Source organism: Amia ocellicauda, chromosome 2, assembly GCF_036373705.1.
Source record: "Amia ocellicauda isolate fAmiCal2 chromosome 2, fAmiCal2.hap1, whole genome shotgun sequence".
NCBI lineage: Eukaryota > Metazoa > Chordata > Actinopteri > Amiiformes > Amiidae > Amia > Amia ocellicauda.
The window spans coordinates 39,347,537-39,366,816 of record NC_089851.1 but is presented as its reverse complement, the minus strand read 5'-3'; the positions used below and the strand labels follow the sequence as shown (position 1 = coordinate 39,366,816).

The following is a 19,280-nucleotide window of genomic DNA, read 5'->3' as shown; positions in this document are numbered from 1 at the left end:
GTTTGCTATTTCATACTCAGTCGGTGCGCTTCCGTTGAGAGTATTTGGACGGAAGAGTGAAGCTGATCATTTGCGCGTCAAGGGGCGGGACTTCCGGTGTACGGCAACAGCAGCAGCCTGCGAAGAAACAGAATATGCGGCTTGCCATAGTCCACAAATATACTGGATAGTGCTTGTGTATTTATAGAAAATTGGAAGAAAATAAAATTCCGGTTGCATTATTGTATTCAACGTTCAATATTGTATTCAAAACCTTCCTTTGCGTACTGTTCTTTGATTAACTTAGTGTAACTTTAAAATAAACCGAGCAACAACAACAAACTTTTTGGACAGTGACATGTGTTTAGCTCTTCAGCAGATTTGAAGCAATAACAGCATTAAATCAATACGAAAAGTGAAACTAAATCCCATTTCCGGTGCACCCGCCTCCAGAAGTGAGCCGGACAGCAGCGCAGCGCCGAGGTAACGGACACGCCAGTAACCGTCGCGTTTATCCAGGTTTCAGGTTAAAGTGATTCGTGACATTTAGCGACATGCGGAGTAACAGTAGCGCAAGGATGACAGGTTTGCGCGCAAATCTCGGACAGACTGCGAAATAAACATGAGTTTTGTTCACTATTTTGATAACATTTGCCACACTGTAGGCTAATTGGGTACAATAAACGTTTACAAATTGGATGTAGTAGTACGGCTGAAGCAAATGTTATTTAAAGATGTGGCAAGAGTTGTGAAATGTAAACAGACTGTAAATCCAAATTATTGCGCACTACACTTAAACGTAATGCTGTGTATTTTGACTTCAGAATAAAGTTCTTGAAAGTATTTGTTTTACAGAAAAAACTTTATTTGTATTGTTATTATTAGTTATAATATTAACAACAACAATGATAATAACAGATACAATTCCTCAGGTGGTTTTACAAACTCTAATATACCTACATATACACAATATTACAAGGGTAAGATCAGAATATCAGGAATAACTGCACTGTGAAGAGCAGAAATGTATTTAAACAAGGATTTTAAAATATGCCATTAGCTTAAGGCAGTGATAATGAAGACAAGTAAAGTCTGATAAAGTTTCACACAAAAGATAAAATCTCAATTTAAAAACAGCAGAATCCAGTGTAAGGTATGCATGTGGATTGAGAAGTGTTCAAAGTCTAGAAAATAAGTATTTCTGAAGATGGGACACGTTAGGACCACTGTTTGCTCATTTAGCTTACTAGCTTATTTCTTAATAGCATGTTATTTTGTGTAAGACACAATAGTAGCAATTAGAAAACAGTATAGATGCAGCACAGGAATTCGAAAAGACACTGTTTAGGACTGGGCAGACACCTGGACATATAAATGTAATCTGGATTAATGGAAAATAGTATATGGGGATAGCAGGAATACAAATGATGCATATAACATGGAAAATGGGTGGCATTGAACACAAGCTTTAATTTTAATCAAGGAAAGTAATGCTAAAACATTTTAAATGGTCTTTGTACTTATATTGAGCAGGCATAGATGATGGCTCAATAATATGATGTCGGAATCAAAGATATTGGGAGATGATTAGTTCACACGTGTTCATGTGTTAAATTGTGTCACATTTTACCTCTGTCCCACTTCTTCCTTCCTTCTCCTACACATTTAGGTCAGTGTACAATGTTGCATGACATTGACATTTTCTGCCTTTTGTAATAATAAGTATCTTTCTTGAAAAACAAACACTTCCAGTCATAAATATAGTATGACGATTAACAACGTGTGTTAATACTCTTGGAGGTTGCTAATTTAGAAACTAAAAACAGTTAACATAAAATCTACCTTTTTGTTCTATCCACCCTTCTGCTTTTAAGGTCTTCACAGGTATTCCCCTGTGTTATTTCCAGCATGACTGATATAAGAAGCTTTGACAAAAAAAATCCTAACTGAAATACCATTTTCTTTCATCAGAAACAGAGAACCGAATGACATGGAGTCGACACTTCTGATCCTGCTGTGGATCTTTTAGGCCCGATTTCCACCTTAACTGAAGAGAACCCAGGAGCCATAAATAGATCAATATAACATGGGGAACTGTTGTGAAACCCAGCCCATCAGTGTGGAGGAAAGCAAAGGTTTGCTGCAAGACACATACAAGGTCCACAATCCCTCTCAAAGTAACATAGACGTTCCACCCAAAACTAAAGGGAAATACACTGAAGATGCAGTACATTCTGAGGAGGCTAATGCAATTGATTCAAATGACTCTCATAGAAAAAGGTAAATATTTTTTTTTGTTATGTTTTGTTCCCCCAGTATAATGTAATTATGTTGTTTTCTTGAAAATTGAAATCCCAGGTAAAGTAGCCCTCCCCCCCTTATCCAGTGCCTGACCTTGTACTGGTCATCTAATTAATTATGAATTATGTAAATTTGCCACACTGGACAATGAAATACCAGTAAGTGTTTTAAAACAATAAAAATATATTGGTTCAACTTTCTCTGCATCTCACCTTGAGGAAGCTACATTATCTGTTCTGAAATACACTTTTATGAATTAAAAAAATATGAAAATCATCAGGCCTATATTGCATAGTGTTATTATCATTGTCGATCTTTTTCAGATCTTTTCCAACAAGTGTGCTTGCCCAGGAGTAGCATAGATTACTGTTATCTATTAAACAGTACTTTTGATATAAAACATGATCGACACTCAAATGTTGATAGTTTTTTCATACATATACATTGTTCAAGTAAGTAATACTCGAGACATTGTATTTATGTAAGATGTCTTATTTTTATTCTAATGAATTACATGAATAATCACTAGAGTTTGCTAAATGATTTCTGATCTTTTCTTATCAAAATATGTTACAATTATGTAGATGGTTATGCCTAATGAGCAAATACATAAATCCTTTTTATTATAATTGATCATTAAAATAGGATTTTGATTATATAAGGCTGAAATACGTGGCCATACACCTTTAACCAATACATTATTATAAACAATAATTTCTGTGGTGTTACAGCATTGGTAAATTATATCAATTACATCGTTTTTCAGTTAAAAATCTTGTAACCCTTTTAACAGTTAAATCAGATGGAATCTCTGCACAGAATTCTCACGTTCTAATTTATATCCGATTGCGTGTAATTGTCCTTTCATGTTCAGATATAACCTCACAATATTTGTTTAGTAAAGTAATTAATAAAGTAATAAATGCCCTTGTATTATTATTCTCGTTTTTCTTTCTGAACCATACAAACTGTCTTGAGTGCAGTCTGCTCAGTGGGTAGGGGGGAACTAATGAATGGCAGTGTAGCTTTCCGCGGAAGGATTAAGCATGAGAACCATTATCCTGTACTAGGAAGTATAGTTTTGATTGGGGAAAAGGCTAGTTTCAAGCAGTACATGGTGAACTATAATGTCCATAATCCAAGTTGTTTTCAAGAAAGGCTACTGTGTGAAATCTCAGGAAAGTAGTTTCAATAATTAAAACCGAAGTTGTGGTGACACGTCGTCCGTATCGGCACGCAGAGACAGGGAACTGCTTTTCACTGGAGGCGAGTCAATTCCTCCGCGTATCTGGTTAAGGTGAGTTGTGCTGAACTGTCAAAATGCGTTTTCAAATGATTAGTCCACCTGTTTACATATTTTACAACTGTATACCCATTTTAACAACACATCGCAAGGATCGTTCTCTGTGGATGGACACCTGTTGTATCTCAGTATGGGCTTATTGTCTATAGCTGATAAGTGCAGTACTGTAATCGCTTCATTTTTGCAAATTATTACTTAGGATTAGCTACCGCTGTAAAATAAATGTCAGTCTGATTATCATCTTAAATACTTCTAACAGTAACATGTGCTTTTGTTTTCGTCTGAATATAATTTACTGAATATAAAAGTGAAAGTGAGACATCACACCTGTGTGTGCAAATAAATATCTTGATTGCTTCTTGTGTTACACTGAGCCCTATGTAGTCGGCAGAAAACATTAAGTACATCAATTGTTACATTGTTTCAATACACAAGTGTTTAAGGGAATAGGCCTAGTTACTAGATTAAGGAGTGATTACTAGGATTAGGTTTCTTTTAAAAGTTTTAATTTACAAAGTTTCACCTACCCAGCCAATGTTATTTTTTAGGTAGAGTAGTACTAACCGCTCCATGAAACCAGCCATAACTGTTAACATTACTCTTATTGTGTTACTTGTATTATACACTCACCTAAAGGATTATTAGGAACACCTGTTCAATTTCTCATTAATGCAATTATCTAACCAACCAATCACATGGCAGTTGCTTCAATGCATTTAGGGGTGTGGTCCTGGTCAAGACAATCTCCTGAACTCCAAACTGAATGTCTGAATGGGAAAGAAAGGTGATTTAAGCAATTTTGAGCGTGGCATGGTTGTTGGTGCCAGACGGGCCGGTCTGAGTATTTCACAATCTGCTCAGTTACTGGGATTTTCACGCACAACCATTTCTAGGGTTTACAAAGAATGGTGTGAAAAGGGAAAAACATCCAGTATGCGGCAGTCCTGTGGGCGAAAATGCCTTGTTGATGCTAGAGGTCAGAGGAGAATGGGCCGACTGATTCAAGCTGATAGAAGAGCAACTTTGACTGAAATAACCACTCGTTACAACCGAGGTATGCAGCAAAGCATTTGTGAAGCCACAACACGTACAACCTTGAGGCGGATGGGCTACAACAGCAGAAGACCCCACCGGGTACCACTCATCTCCACTACAAATAGGAAAAAGAGGCTACAATTTGCACAAGCTCACCAAAATTGGACAGTTGAAGACTGGAAAAATGTTGCCTGGTCTGATGAGTCTCGATTTCTGTTGAGACATTCAGATGGTAGAGTCAGAATTTGGCGTAAACAGAATGAGAACATGGATCCATCATGCCTTGTTACCACTGTGCAGGCTGGTGGTGGTGGTGTAATGGTGTGGGGGATGTTTTCTTGGCACACTTTAGGCCCCTTAGTGCCAATTGGGCATCGTTTAAATGCCACGGCCTACCTGAGCATTGTTTCTGACCATGTCCATCCCTTTATGACCACCATGTACCCATCCTCTGATGGCTACTTCCAGCAGGATAATGCACCATGTCACAAAGGTTGAATCATTTCAAATTGGTTTCTTGAACATGACAATGAGTTCACTGTACTAAACTGGCCCCCACAGTCACCAGATCTCAACCCAATAGAGCATCTTTGGGATGTGGTGGAACGGGAGCTTCATGCCCTGGATGTGCATCCCACAAATCTCCATCAACTGCAAGATGCTATCCTATCAATATGGGCCAACATTTCTAAAGAATGCTTTCAGCACCTTGTTGAATCAATGCCACGTAGAATTAAGGCAGTTCTGAAGGCGAAAGGGGGTCAAACACAGTATTAGTATGGTGTTCCTAATAATCCTTTAGGTGAGTGTATATACATTATATACAATTGTAAGTCACCCTGGATAAGGGTGCTAAGAAATCGGATAATAATATATATATATATATATATATATATATATATAATCACACACACACACACACACGCATGCACACACACACCAAGAAGTAGAAAGTATAGTAGGGGTTTTAGTAATCTGACCATTGGATGGTGTTTGATTTGTTGCTATTATGTGATATTTTGTACAAGCTAGATACACATAGCTAGTACTTGGGAGGAGTCTTCACTGTAGTATTATATATGGTGTTGGTTGTCTGCATTATTAGTAATATAATCTTTGGGTTTGCTTCTGTTGACCTGTGGTCTCTGTAACCCTGATGACTTTATGACTGTTATGTATTGGACACATTTCTAGGGAGGTGTTTGCTTTGGTGTAACAGCAGTTGATAAATCTCAATGTGTAATATTTCAAACAATATGTCAGGCTCTAGACTTCAAACATACAGTATTATAACATCAACAATAATACCAATAGAAGTAATGGCATGTTTTGTTTTATTACTATTAAATGTTGGATGCCAAAAAACGTAGGTGTATCAATCCATATGTAGGCCATTTTACTTAGCATCCGTTAGCAACTAAAAATGCAAATCTAGGTTACAAATTGTACTTACGGTCAATTTCCATTAATAGTTGCCATCTCATTACCTGGAAGAACTTCTTTGCTCCTGAACATCTCTTTGTGATTGCCAAATATTTCCTGAGTAAATATGAAACGAGAGTGTAGACTAAGAGTGTGTGGCAGCACTGTGAAACATCTTTCATCGGAAACCCCCAGGACATGTCTTTGTGTATGTTAAAATCGGCCCTTGTGCATTATTGTGTATGTTAGTAACTGATTACAGCACAGAGCTGTTTTTGTGCTTTATAATGTATCACACATGCAGTAGGGCTCTACATCCTTACACTACAGGGCAGGGTATGTAGGCTACTTGTTCTTCTTTATTATATTAATGGCTGGACTAAAGTTTAGGCTTATGTTAAAAAAAAAAAAGTGTACATATATGCTGTATTGTTTGCAGTATATTGTGTAGTAATTCACAAACTGAGCACACACATTTTATGCTCAATTATAGTGGCAACATTATCCAAAACTGAGCATTGTCTTTGACAGAGACTTGTTGTTTCTGAAGTTCTTGTTGAATGTGTGATATTACATATGGTAATATAATATATAATGGCTAAATTGCACCCACTTGTTGGATTGGCATTGGCCTGTTGATATGACAGGAATGTGAACTAATTGTGCTGCGTGGTAAATTAATATATTGGAATAATTGCTTTAAATTAACTTTATTTGTTTGTCTTTGTATAGCAAGGAGGTTGAGGGTGAACCACAAGACAGTAATGCATTAGAAGCTGGTGCTGTGCAGAAAGTATGCTGTGAAAAGCAGAGAGGAGAAGACCTGCCGCAGGCTCAGTGCAGACACCCAGAGGGGCTGGTTTCTTCTGACGAGGTTGTCCTGGAGGACAGGGCGCCCAGCCTCCAGAGGGCAGAATGTGCTCCTGTAGGAAGCGTTACTGAAGCTTCTTCCACCGGACAAGGCCTTGATGTTCAAGTGGGAAACTATAATGGGTAAGGCCATTCAGAGAGAAGTATAGTGTGTTGTGGTTCCACTTTGGCCTCTGCTGGATCTATTTCAGGAATTCAGCATTAAAACACTTTTAATTAAAGACTCTTTTTAAGATAATTTCAGGAAAGTTAATAATTATATTAATAGAACATGGCTGTTTTGGCGGCAAAAGGGGGACCTACACAATCATTAGGCAGGTGGTCATAATGTTATGGCTGATCGGTGTATAATAATAATAATAATAATAATATGCTATAATTCTGCAATATCTAAGTATTAACTTAGTGTGCCTGTTTTATCAGGTAAAATTGGACAAAGCAGGCAAACAATGTTGCCAAATGGATAACACAACTTCACAATAATATATGAAAAATATTTTTATTACATTTTATCTCTCAGTGTCCGCAAACTACCTAGCTACCTTTTATAATGAATTAGCCTACATGTCCTTTCAAATTAATAACTTACAGCTCCACTCCCTGGATAATTGATGTATCCTCCTGATTTTTGGCTTCTTGAAAACAAATACTGTGTGATAATTAAACTCATTAAGTTTACTAAAAATACATAAATAAATCATGGTGTGCATCTTATGCTGCAACCAATAACCTAATGGCAGATTCAATTTGTTTTTTTCTTTTTCCCCTCTTATTCTACAGGACAGCACTGGAAATGGTTACAAAACCTAAGGAACTAAGTTGTGCAATGTTTCCTGATTGCAAGGAAAAGAGTGTTGAACTCGAAGAACGAAATGCAATCAATGATGCCAAGAAAGAAAGCAAGATAGGTTTAGGAACAGAATCAGTGGATCTGGATCAGGAAATCTCTGTCCCAAGTTCAAACAGTGACATAAAAAGACCCAGGTTTTCAGAAGAAGTGGTGAGAAACAAGAGGTATGTTCAGCAGACTTTGTGCATGTTTGCACTAGGGGGTGCCAAATGATCACGTGGGACAGGTTTTTATTTGAATCCTGTAGCTGGAAAGAGTTGTGATATTGGTGTTGCACTGTTTAATCAATTGATTGTGTATTTACTGCTCCAGACGTGGGCTGGGAGGGGGGGTTGGAAGACTGGAATCTGCTTTCTGACCGTACACTGCACTTTGGCGAGGGTTGGGAACTTTAGACTCAGTTTCCTGAGTCCACTAGTGTGCTGGTGGAATTATTGTATATTTGAACATTTTAAAATCATGTATCCTACATTGTACAGAGGCTTAAACTATTGTACATATATGAAAATTATTGTACATCTGACAACACTGCCTGTGACGTGTTTTTGACAGTAATTCCACAGTCTTTGCAGGTCAGTCAAATCCACTTCATAGGATTCAAGTTGCTTTGTTTTTTTAATGAATGCATGTTGATATATGAATATGAGAATGTTTGATGTACATTTATTGATAATTTGTACCAAATATACTGAATTTTATGTATAATATCTTTTACACACATGCACATATTTTTGACAGCGATTTTAAATCCATTATAACCTTGAACAGATAACATGCAGCTAGCTGTGTGATAATTAACTGATTCAATTTTTAGATGGATGAAGAAACCTCTGGACTCATTATTTATACGTAATTTCTTTATTGCTCATCCCAGTGCTAAGCATTTCCAGTTTGGTAGTAGTATCCCACCCGGTCAGCTGTGAAAGAAACTCCTTTTGATAACAAAATAATCTTGAACTGGAACTAATTTACATACAATTTTGTATACACATCGGAGTATGCTGAGTTTTGAAGCAACATATTACATTCACTATATATATGTGTTAATACATATTAACATACATGATAAAGTAACTTATTATTTACCATAATGCTTTGTTCTAATACTTGGCTACATCTGATTTCCTTATTCATTTTTTAAACAATACCCCATTCACTTCCAGCACTATTTCAATATAAGTTTGGTTATTCCTTCTTTTTAATGTTACATTATTTTCTACATTCTCTGTGTATTTAATCTGCAGCTCCAGGTACTGGTCAAAAACATTGAAACGACAGACAAGGGTCATACAACATGTATGCAAAGTATGTGGCTGCCACACATAGGTGACTAGGGTGTGAATAATGCAGATCTCTTCCCAGCACTCCTGTCGTTGTGTATATGCAGGCAAGCTGTGCCTTGAGTCTGGTATTATGAGCCAGCGTGGCTGCAAGAGGAGACCTCAGTATCTTTGAATGGGTTGGCAGGCTTTTCAATGACTAAGGCTGCAGAGATTTCTAATGTGTCACGAGGAACTGTCTTGAAGGTGATGTCAGTCTTGGAAAAAGAAGGAAAAACATCACTGAGCAACAGTGGCCGGAAACGCATACTCCACAACCGCATGCACAGGCATTAGTCTGGATTGTGAGGCAAAGCAGAACAAAGTTGTGTGCAGAGTTCAATGTGGCTTGTGAGCATCCAGTATGATTGAAAATGATCAGAAGGGAGCTTCACAGAGCTGGACTCCATTTGTGGGAGTGTCTGAAGAGCTGCCTGTAAACACCTTTGGAAGAATGGGCCAGATTCCTACACACCCTTATCGCCATGCCACAGTGTGCCATGCTGTCCTGGGTGCACGCAGTGGCCAAACACCCGACTGGTTGGCATTTTATTGGTGTTTCCATTTTCTTGTTCACTACCTCTATTTTCAAATCCATTTATTTTGACTGAATATTTTCTTAGTTTCATTAACACATTTTCCACATTTGAAATTGACTGATTGAAATAGTCCATCTATGGCAATCCAGTGCAACACCGCAAAAAACCTAGGGCTGGGATTAAATCATAACTACAAACCTGAACTTGGTGGTGACTTCACAGGAAGGGTCTGGTGGAGCTGTAAGGAGCAGGACACTCTAAAGTCTGCCTGAGTTGATTTAAATTTGACTGGTGACTCTGACGCACACACTCTGTTTATATGTTACATAATATTAAATTAAGGTGCTCTGCGCAGACCAAATTGAAACAGTAAAAGAGACTAAATAACAACCATTCTGAAGATGGGGAAGGAAATGTATAACTGTACATTGTCTTGGGTAATGCCACTGGCTCAGAAATCTATTGAAAATGAAACAAAACATCCTTAACCTCATTCAACATACAGGCTTTCATTCAATGTTTAATATAGCACTCCCAAAAGGGCCTTTCGGAAGCATTTTATATTTTTTCTAAGAGACCTTCTACTTCTACCTTCTACCGTTCTTTTGCTACACATTGTGCACTCAGTTTATCTGCAGTACAGTTTGACACAGGAACATTTTCAGACATTTTAAATTGTCTCATGACTTGTGCACATGCTTCCCGCAGCCGAAAGAGATGCAGCAAAGATAGCCCCTAGTTTCCAAATGTGTGAATTGCCTTTTTTTTGTGAACCATACTCTGACTGACAGTTTCCCAGAGGTTATTCTGAGAATTAAAACTATGACACAGTACATACTGTGGCTGTTATCCATTGCAAATGATCAACTACTCTGCTGAAGAAAAGGAATGCAAACTGTAATTCAAATAAGTGAGTAGAATTGGGCTACTTTGCATAAGACCTTTTCATATATTTCCACAATGTTTTACAGCACACGAGTCTAGTGTATTAATTAGAAAGTGTGTGCATGTGTGTGTATTGGGGGTGGGGTAAAATGAAAACTTACTGCAGGGCATAATTGTTGCTGCACAGGAGTTAATGTTTTAATATAATTCACTTGCTAAAGATTTAATAACAGCCTATACATTTTTCATGTGTGTACTGTTATAAACATCAGCAACAAAATGATATGACTACACAGTTTTATCTTGTTTTTATTATTAATGGCAATATTTGTTGGACTATACATTATTTTGTGTGCTATATAATTTAAAGGAAACTCCTTGATGTGTTTTCAATGGTTTTTGCAAACATTAAGGTTATTGGTTATGGTTTTATAGCTTTTTCCTAAATTTGCAATAGATTTCAACCGCTTTGATTCTTTCTATACAAAGTAGACTTCCGAGGCTTGTTCTGAATTGATTTTTCACTGAAGTTTGTTTGATTAGGTAAAGCCATACAAAACCACTTCCCCTCCCCTCTCTGTGAAAGGGAACCAGTAACATTTTATTTTTTTGACTGAAAAAGGGCTTGTTTTGTGACCGGGATATTTCACAGATCTGTTTTGTTCTTCCCTGCTTTGACTTCCAAGGCGATATGTTTTTATTTGGTCTAGTCCATAGTGTTTATACTTCTATAACATATAACAGTTTTGTGAGCATTTGTATTATTAAATACTGCTTAATAGACCTTTAATCAATTCATTAAAATAAAATGATCTCTCTTTACATTAGAAAGAATGAACTGATGAAAATGTTAAATGATTACAGGCATTTTCTTACTTAGCACACTTATAATGTGATTCTTTTGGGTCCTGAATATAGTTTAAAGCACAGAATCTCCAAAGAGATGTTTTGTCATCTGTAGTTCTCATGTTTCCCCAACCATCTCTAGAGACTCCCAGGAATCATTAGCTGAAGGTTCTGCACCAGAAGTTGTGCTGATCAATGAAGTGTCATCTCTGGATGATATTGGACAGGATGTATCTGTGGAAATTGAAGAAGATGAGCAAGATAAGAGTACTCAACAGATGACGGAGGAAGACACCGCTTGCAGCGCCGAGATGGAGCTTGAGGGCCAGGCTGAAACTGAGAAGAGTTTGACTGAGCAACTTCCTTCTTCATCTACAGAAGCAGAACAGGTGAAAGATGAAAGTAGGACTGCTGAAGAAGATATTAATTCCAGGTATGTGTGTCCTGCATGTCACTTACTGTGGGGTCTTTATTTATAAACTACAGGTGCACTCCAACGTATCTCTATCTCCTAGGGGCATGCCCCACAATTTGGGAACACCCTAAGGTGTTAATTGGAGCCAGGCCAGATTACAATGATGTTAATTAACTGCAACCTTAATGTCTAAATCTAAATTGGCTTCTCAGTCCTGGGAAAGGATTTGTGGGGTATACCTTTATATTATTATTTAAACTGATACATTCTCTTAATGCATGATGAATTTTCCATTAACAGTAGATTATTTCTGTGGTCCTTTATGCTGCTTGTGTGGTGGTCACAGATTGGCACTTAGGTGCTGAATACTCCTATATCTCTTACCTCTATTCTTAAATGTCGTCTTGTAAATGTCTTGGGCAAATGGCTTCTCACTTGACAAAAAATGTACCCTAATCTGGAGACAAGTGTGCATTGTATTGTTCACACAATAGTCAAGAACACCATTATATTATTACATATAACCTGTTTTGAAAGCTTAAATTGCTGTGAAATTAATATACATTTTTGGGTAGTGCATTACAGCTGGAAAGTAAGAATACACAATAACTCTGGATTTGCCAAGCATTTGTAAGTCAGAAGTGAAGTACTAAATCTGTTTTTCTTCGCAGTGATGTTGACTTGTATCGTGCTGAGGAGGAGATTGAAGAGAGTAAATTGGAAAGAACAGATGCCCGCTGTAAGGATGAGCTAACGGGGATGTATTTTAGATTTTTTCATTGGAAATTGAAGGCCATATGTGGTCTGTTTTGTGTTAAAAATAGATGCTTTCTTAATTTTTTCTAAATTTCTTAAAAAAATGTTTTGTCTAATCCCTCCATTGTATTAAGAGGTGTACCTAATCAGGAAGTTGTTTAAGTAGTACAACTAAAATAACAAGGAAACTACAATTATTATTATTACTAATTAATACTACAACTACTGCTTATTATTATTTTTTTAATGTTTTTTCTAATTTTAAAGGCAAATGCATACATACATCAGTATGTCTAATTTATTTTGAAATGTTGATCCTTGACAGCAAAAACACTTTCTGATGGGTTGACAGACATTGATTATCACTAGTCTTGGACTACCCTACCTAAAATAACATTGTCTAGTTCAAGATTAGTGCTAATTAGAGTCTGTGAAACCACCACTTTGACTTATCAGATCTCAACTGTATTTAAAGTGTCAAAACCAGGCACCAAAAAAGTCAAGGTTATCTATTTATGTATTCTACGTAATTTATATATTCATTTATTTTGTCCTGTTGAGTTTTTAAATTGTATCTATCATATTTTGTATGCATGCAGTATAGCTTCAGACAAAGACAATGAAACTATAAACAATTTACTACACAATTCCACATTTGCAGAACCATCTAAACATTTTAAGGAGAGCTTTCCTCAGTTTCCCGAGAGGAGCAGATTTCGTTTTTTCTCTTGTGATTAGTTTTTATTTTTTCACTGTACCTCCTGCAGACTGTATTCCTGTGTACACTTATATAATGAATATTAAACACAAAAGGCAAAGACACTAATGCAAGAAGACAAGGATATTAACATGTACCTCGTGTGATGTCTGCTTTCATGCAATGTGAATTACAGAGCTCATTTTAAAGACTTCATACGAGTCAGTAGATTTCCTCCTTGTGTTCCAAATCATCCCTTAAGGACACAAAATGCAGGCTGATGAAGAGACTACAAAACCCAATACATATGTTACTTTCAATATCTTTGAAACTGGGTTACTGAATAATTTACTAAGAACAGTGGCCCTGAGGCCATTTTTTTGTTTTGCGGAACTCTTTCCTTTTCTGTCATTGTTGGCATCGCAGAAGGGTGTTTGCTTTTAGGTGCGTTAACTTACAAATTGTGGTTTAATTGCACTGCACATATTTTACACCTATTTTAATTTACATTGTACTTCCATGCAGAACTTATCTCTTAGGAAGCCATCAGTAAGTGCTAAGTCAATCACAGACAAAAAATAACAAATCCCACCGTCCTGTCAATCTTCATTACTGCTACATAGAGAGCCAATCAACAGTACAGGCTTTAAAATAAATGATTATACTAAAAAAAAAAATATATATATATATATATATATATATATATATATATATATATATTGAACGCTCATATATTATCTCTAATATATACACATGCACTTAATTTTATGTTTGTTTTTCCTGATATTGTAGTTCTTCAAGACAAATGCAGTATTGCTCCAGAGGTGGACATTTTAGCGTACAGTGAAAAAGAGTGGAGAGGAAACACTGCCAAGAGTGCTCTGATTAAAAAAGTATGTTAATGTTAATGTTTTTCAGAAGTGACAATACATTTCCAAACCCACTGTCTCATTTTAACAGTACAATTCTGCTTGAGTGAATTGAGTTCTTTGAAGTCAGTTGTATACACTTTCTCACAATACTGATCAGCTTCTGATCATGAATTTTGTATCTGTCACAAAACAAGTTCTGAGAAAAAGGAAAGATATGAAATTATCACTACATTTTACTGAATGTGAAATTAATGTGCAAACTGTTCTCCTGTTGACATGTTGTTCATTATTTTCTGTCTTCAGGGTTATGAAGAGGTCTCCAAACACTTCAGTGGGTTGCGCAGAGTGAGAGGTGATAATTACTGCGCTCTTCGAGCCACTCTGTTCCAGGCCTTGTCCCAGAGTACCGAGGTCCCGAACTGGCTTCAGAAAGAAGACATCACCCAAGTATGAAAATTGATGCATTCATTTGTTTGTGGACTTGGTCAGGGTTAGAATTGTATTGTCTGCAAGGTCACTTGACCCAATTTACCATCCTGAAATGCTGAAATAGTCCACCACAAATCAAATGTGTTATTAAATGAGATCATGTATGTGGGGAGAGCCCTGATTTTGCCATGAATTTTAAAGTAAAGTAAAGGATGACAGATAAAAAAAATATTTATTTAAAAATGAAAGAAGCACAGAACACTCAATGATTTCACAGTAAAAGTACAGTTTAGACTGGCACAATGCAAAACAACATAAAATAATATTAATATCAGTGTGTACAGGAACCATTCTTTGCAATGGATTAGCATGGCTTAGACAATAAGATTGTTTTTAATGCGAAATGGAAGAATCTCAGCAGTCAGGTGAAGTTCTCCCAGTAGTTCATTCCAGATCTGTGCAGGGAAAACAGAGAACAGGGTTTCCTGAAGGAAAAAGCAAAGGCCAGGTGGCAACCTCCCACAGATGGCAAAGCTCTGTGGCACGGCTGAGTGTGATGTAGCAGGACGTGGCGCAGTGTGACAGAGTAAATAGGGTTCGGCAGTACTGGTCATAGTGGAGAAAATCATTGATCACAAAGTAACAGATTAAACCGTAATCGAGAACATTTATTAAAGTACACACAAATAAGTACTAATAATGAACTTAAACTTAATCCTCTTTCACACACAGAGTTGTCACAATCTGGAACAAACTCCCCAGCGATGTGGTTGAAAATTTGGGAACATTTAAAAATAGAGTGGATAGGATCCTTGTATCACTTAGTTATTCATGGACACCAAACGAGCACGATGGGGCGAATGGCCTCCTCTCGTTTGTAAACTTTCTTATGTTCTTAATATGGAAAAAATGTTGGTTTGGTTTACAGAGATCTTGCAATGTTTGCTCCCTCCTGTCTAGCTAGCTAACCAAATAAATAGCTACACATTTGTGAACTAACTAGCTATATTTTTATTTTACAGATTAACAATAACATCCTAAACAAAACAAATTGTTTTATTAAATAGTCTACTTCACCAGATATTACCAAAGTAATTTTTATTGGATGTTGTTAACAATATCATCATCCACTGCAAGCTGCCAACATGAGATCATTCTGGCCTCCTCTTAAACGGTAATCTTAGGGAATGTTTTTAATTGTTGCTCATAATTAATTTTACTCGCCAAAAAGTGAGCATGACAAAGGGACACATCTTCTAAATCTTTTATTTTTGACCTTGATTGATTACGTTCAGTTCCCTACCATACCATCGCTGCAGCTGTTAATCCTGCGATATTTATCTTGACCAACAGATGGCATCATTGATTCTGATGTTTTCAGCGTCAAAGAAACACTTCATACTGCCAAGGAGAAAAGTGTTTTAATATAGATTATTGTGTACATTTTTTTTATACATTCATGCATTTGTTTGGCTTGACTGTATTGAGCTTCTGTGCATTTTTTGTAAATGTATAACTTGCCGTCATCCAAGTTAAAATAGTTTTAAAGTGAATGCAACATTTTCATGTTATGCTTTATAAACATTAATCTTAAAACGATACACCAGTGCTTTAAGGTGCCATTGGTGCTCTGCTATTTCAGTTGCCTGAACAGCTGGCTGCAGATTACACGTGGATCACGAAGTGGCGGTTTCCCCAGGCGTCTGGAGAGGAAACCAGCATCACACAGTTGCTCAAACAAAACCTAGAACTTCTGAAGGAAAAGGTACATTTTCATGTAGTATAAAGAAAACTCAGTGGTTGTAAAACTGGCCTTTTTAGGTTGATGCATTTCGTCTTATGAGAAAGCAAAACTGCTGCTTTACTTGAAACCCCGTCAAGGCTTGTGTGTCAGAGAATGCAGGGCTCTATCTGTGTCACCCTGTGTCATCTCTTCTCCCAGTTAGATTCATTACAGAATTATTTGACTGTCAACTCCTCTTTAATTATAATATTTATAATAGAAAAGTCTTTGAATTAGACAATCTTCAATAACAACCAATGAAAATATGCTAAGCTTGGAAATATATGGTAATTCTTTCTTATTCTGATCTTGGGACACCATCACAAAAGACAACACACATTTATTAAATACATTTATCATACTAAAAAGACAACATTTAGTCTTAACAGGGTTGGGAGGGGGGGTCGCTATTAAAGAAATATCAAGTACTAAAATCCTAAATGTAATTAATAAAACTATGAAACAATACCTAATCTTGGCCTTCCGTAGGATTTACTCATAAACAACCCCCAGCTATACAAAAAAAAGTTCAAAGAAAGAGCAGCAGCAAAATACGATAAAGCCAAGAAAGTGCAGTGCATGTTACAGTAGTGTCTCAGTCCATCTGGTTACTCCGGCGCCATATTCCAGCACCTCACAACACCCCAGAGTATAAACAGGAAGTGAACACAGTTTCAAAACATTTCATAAAAAGGTCAGATCTGTCTGTAGAAAAACTGCAAGGGTAAAACCTGATGCCCTGTTCACTGTCCAGTGGCAGGCCGTGGTGCAGGCCCCCGGCCCCGCAGAGCGCCGCACGCTGTGCAGCCAGGTCTTCTGTAACTCGGAGGAGGAGTACTGCGTCCTGGAGGCGCTCAAGTTCCTGATGTTGAGCACCGCCATCGAGCTGCACACCCTCATGCAGCGGGACAGCGACGTACCCGTCTTCTGCTGGCTCCTCTTTGCCCGGGACACCTCTGAATCCCCTCACACATTCCTCACCAACCACTTGAATCAAGTTGGCTTCACCGGTGGGCTAGAGCAGGTCTGTCATGTTTTCCAATCTTTGTGTGTTTTGCCCCCCCCCCCCAACTCGCTTGTCACCAAGAAATGTGTTGATAGGTCTAAAATGTCATGGATATTTTAATATTAACCAAAAAAAAAAAAAATGATGCCAGGGATATCTTTTATATATCGGATCAAAAATTGTCAGCTGAGATGCTTTATAAACACCAGTCTGTTCTGCATTCAACCTACTGATTTACGTAGCTCTTTTTTATTGAAATACAAATACTTGAGCATATACTTTCTAATTGGAAAATTTAACTGCATTATTATTTCATCATGAGACACTAATTGCTTGTTAGAATCTATTAAGACTGATAAATCCTCTTGTTCATGTAATCGTGCTAATATGATCGTGCTGTCTTGTGGTCTTGGCTTTATATTACAAATACAATGTCCTTTCTCTAAACCTTAATTCATCTGTTACCTCAGATTATTTAATCTGTGCTTCTAGAGCGGTGCCCTTGACCGCCACCCAGCCGGCTCAATCCCCGTTAGCGTTTTATTCCGGTTTACTGATTCACGTCAGCCTTCATTGTGAGCTTTTTAAAAGTAGAAAAATGTGCTTGTTTTAAAGGAATCCCTCCAAAAATGTCTCTTTCAGGTGGAGATGTTCCTCCTTGGATACACTCTGAAACAGACAATACAGGTGTACAGGCTTTACAAATCAGAGACTGAGGAGTTTGTGACGTATTACCCCGACGATCACAAGGACGAATGGCCACGTTTGTGTCTCGTTACGGAGGATGACAGACATTACAACGTGCCTGTCGCAGAGCAGGAAGGACAAACGCCATAACCAAAGGACTTGGACTGCGTAAGCTTTTGTGTTATTCAGCTGTGAAAGACGTGTATAATCTAGCTTGGTTTCATCTTTGAATCTATCCCTTTATTCAGGTAGTAATTCAAGCAGGTTTTTCAAAAAGATTTTGTTAATGTATTATTTTAGGAATGGTGATCAAAATCCTTTTTTTTTTTCCTTCATGAAAACCTTTCAGCACTATACAGTCTAGATGGGAAAGTTAAGAGTTCATTTATATATAAAAGAGAGAACACAATATATTTTGATACCAGTCCCTAAAGCGTATGTTTTCTTGTGTTTTTTCAATTGTTAATTTCTTTAACCTTCAGTCCTACAGACAGGCTTCTGAAGTAGTACCCTCAAAATCTGCCTGTGTCAGTTTACAATGTATATACAGGACAAACTGGATGCCGTGTAAAATGTTTTACTCTGGAATTGTAAGTACAGTGTTGGCTATTGAAACTAAAGTCAAACCAGTTTATAAACTAAATAAATTGGTGGTATTATAAAAAACACTAATGTTAAAAGTAAGAAGACCAATCAGAATCTGAAGTCATTGATTCATTTGAAAGCTCAGAGAGGATGGAAACCAGAACCCCGTCCTTAGCAAGGATCTGAGATGGACATTGCTGCCGCTGATGTCCTCAAGCTTTGCAGAAATAGAATTGACATTGATTGGCATCTGCGGACTTACTGGTGGTATCTGGGGTCATTGGTGCTACTGGCTTGCAGTTCTCAGACAGGACATGTTCAACTGTATGTTTTCCAAGGTCAACAATGGTATGGAAGCGATGGCATGTCCATAATTATCACAGGAAGCCTGAGTAAGCTTTACTCCCAAGTACAGGAATCTCCAGCAATGAACGTTAAAGTGACCAAAGCAAAATCTGAAATGAAATTGGATGTAATTTGTGTTATTGCTTAATAAATCTTAATTCAATTTCTATTTGTAATACAATGTAGATTAATTTATTTAGTAATCACTTTGATTATGCAAGTCGGGTTTGGAAATGGTGATTTATATGATTATACACATGCATGATTATGCTTTTGCATGGCATCTTAATAGTTCACAGCTTTGGTTTGGTGCTGCAGGCTGTGATGTGTAATCACTTGCTTTAGAGATACTGTAA

General features: G+C 37.1%; 1 protein-coding gene across 1 annotated transcript; it reads left to right on the top strand.

The window, feature by feature from the left end:
- The first annotated feature begins 92 nt into the window (after positions 1–92).
- On the top strand, positions 93–19,091 carry LOC136771239 (myosin-2 heavy chain, non muscle). The gene is made up of 11 exons (XM_066723454.1): positions 93–462; positions 1,951–2,259; positions 6,773–7,033; positions 7,691–7,924; positions 11,492–11,782; positions 12,436–12,503; positions 14,010–14,110; positions 14,393–14,536; positions 16,161–16,283; positions 17,056–17,325; positions 17,950–19,091. Exons 2-11 carry the CDS (start codon positions 2,066–2,068, stop codon positions 18,142–18,144), a joined length of 1,881 nt encoding a protein of 626 aa, XP_066579551.1. The 5' UTR covers positions 93–462; positions 1,951–2,065; the 3' UTR covers positions 18,145–19,091.
- Positions 19,092–19,280: the final 189 nt, after the last annotated feature.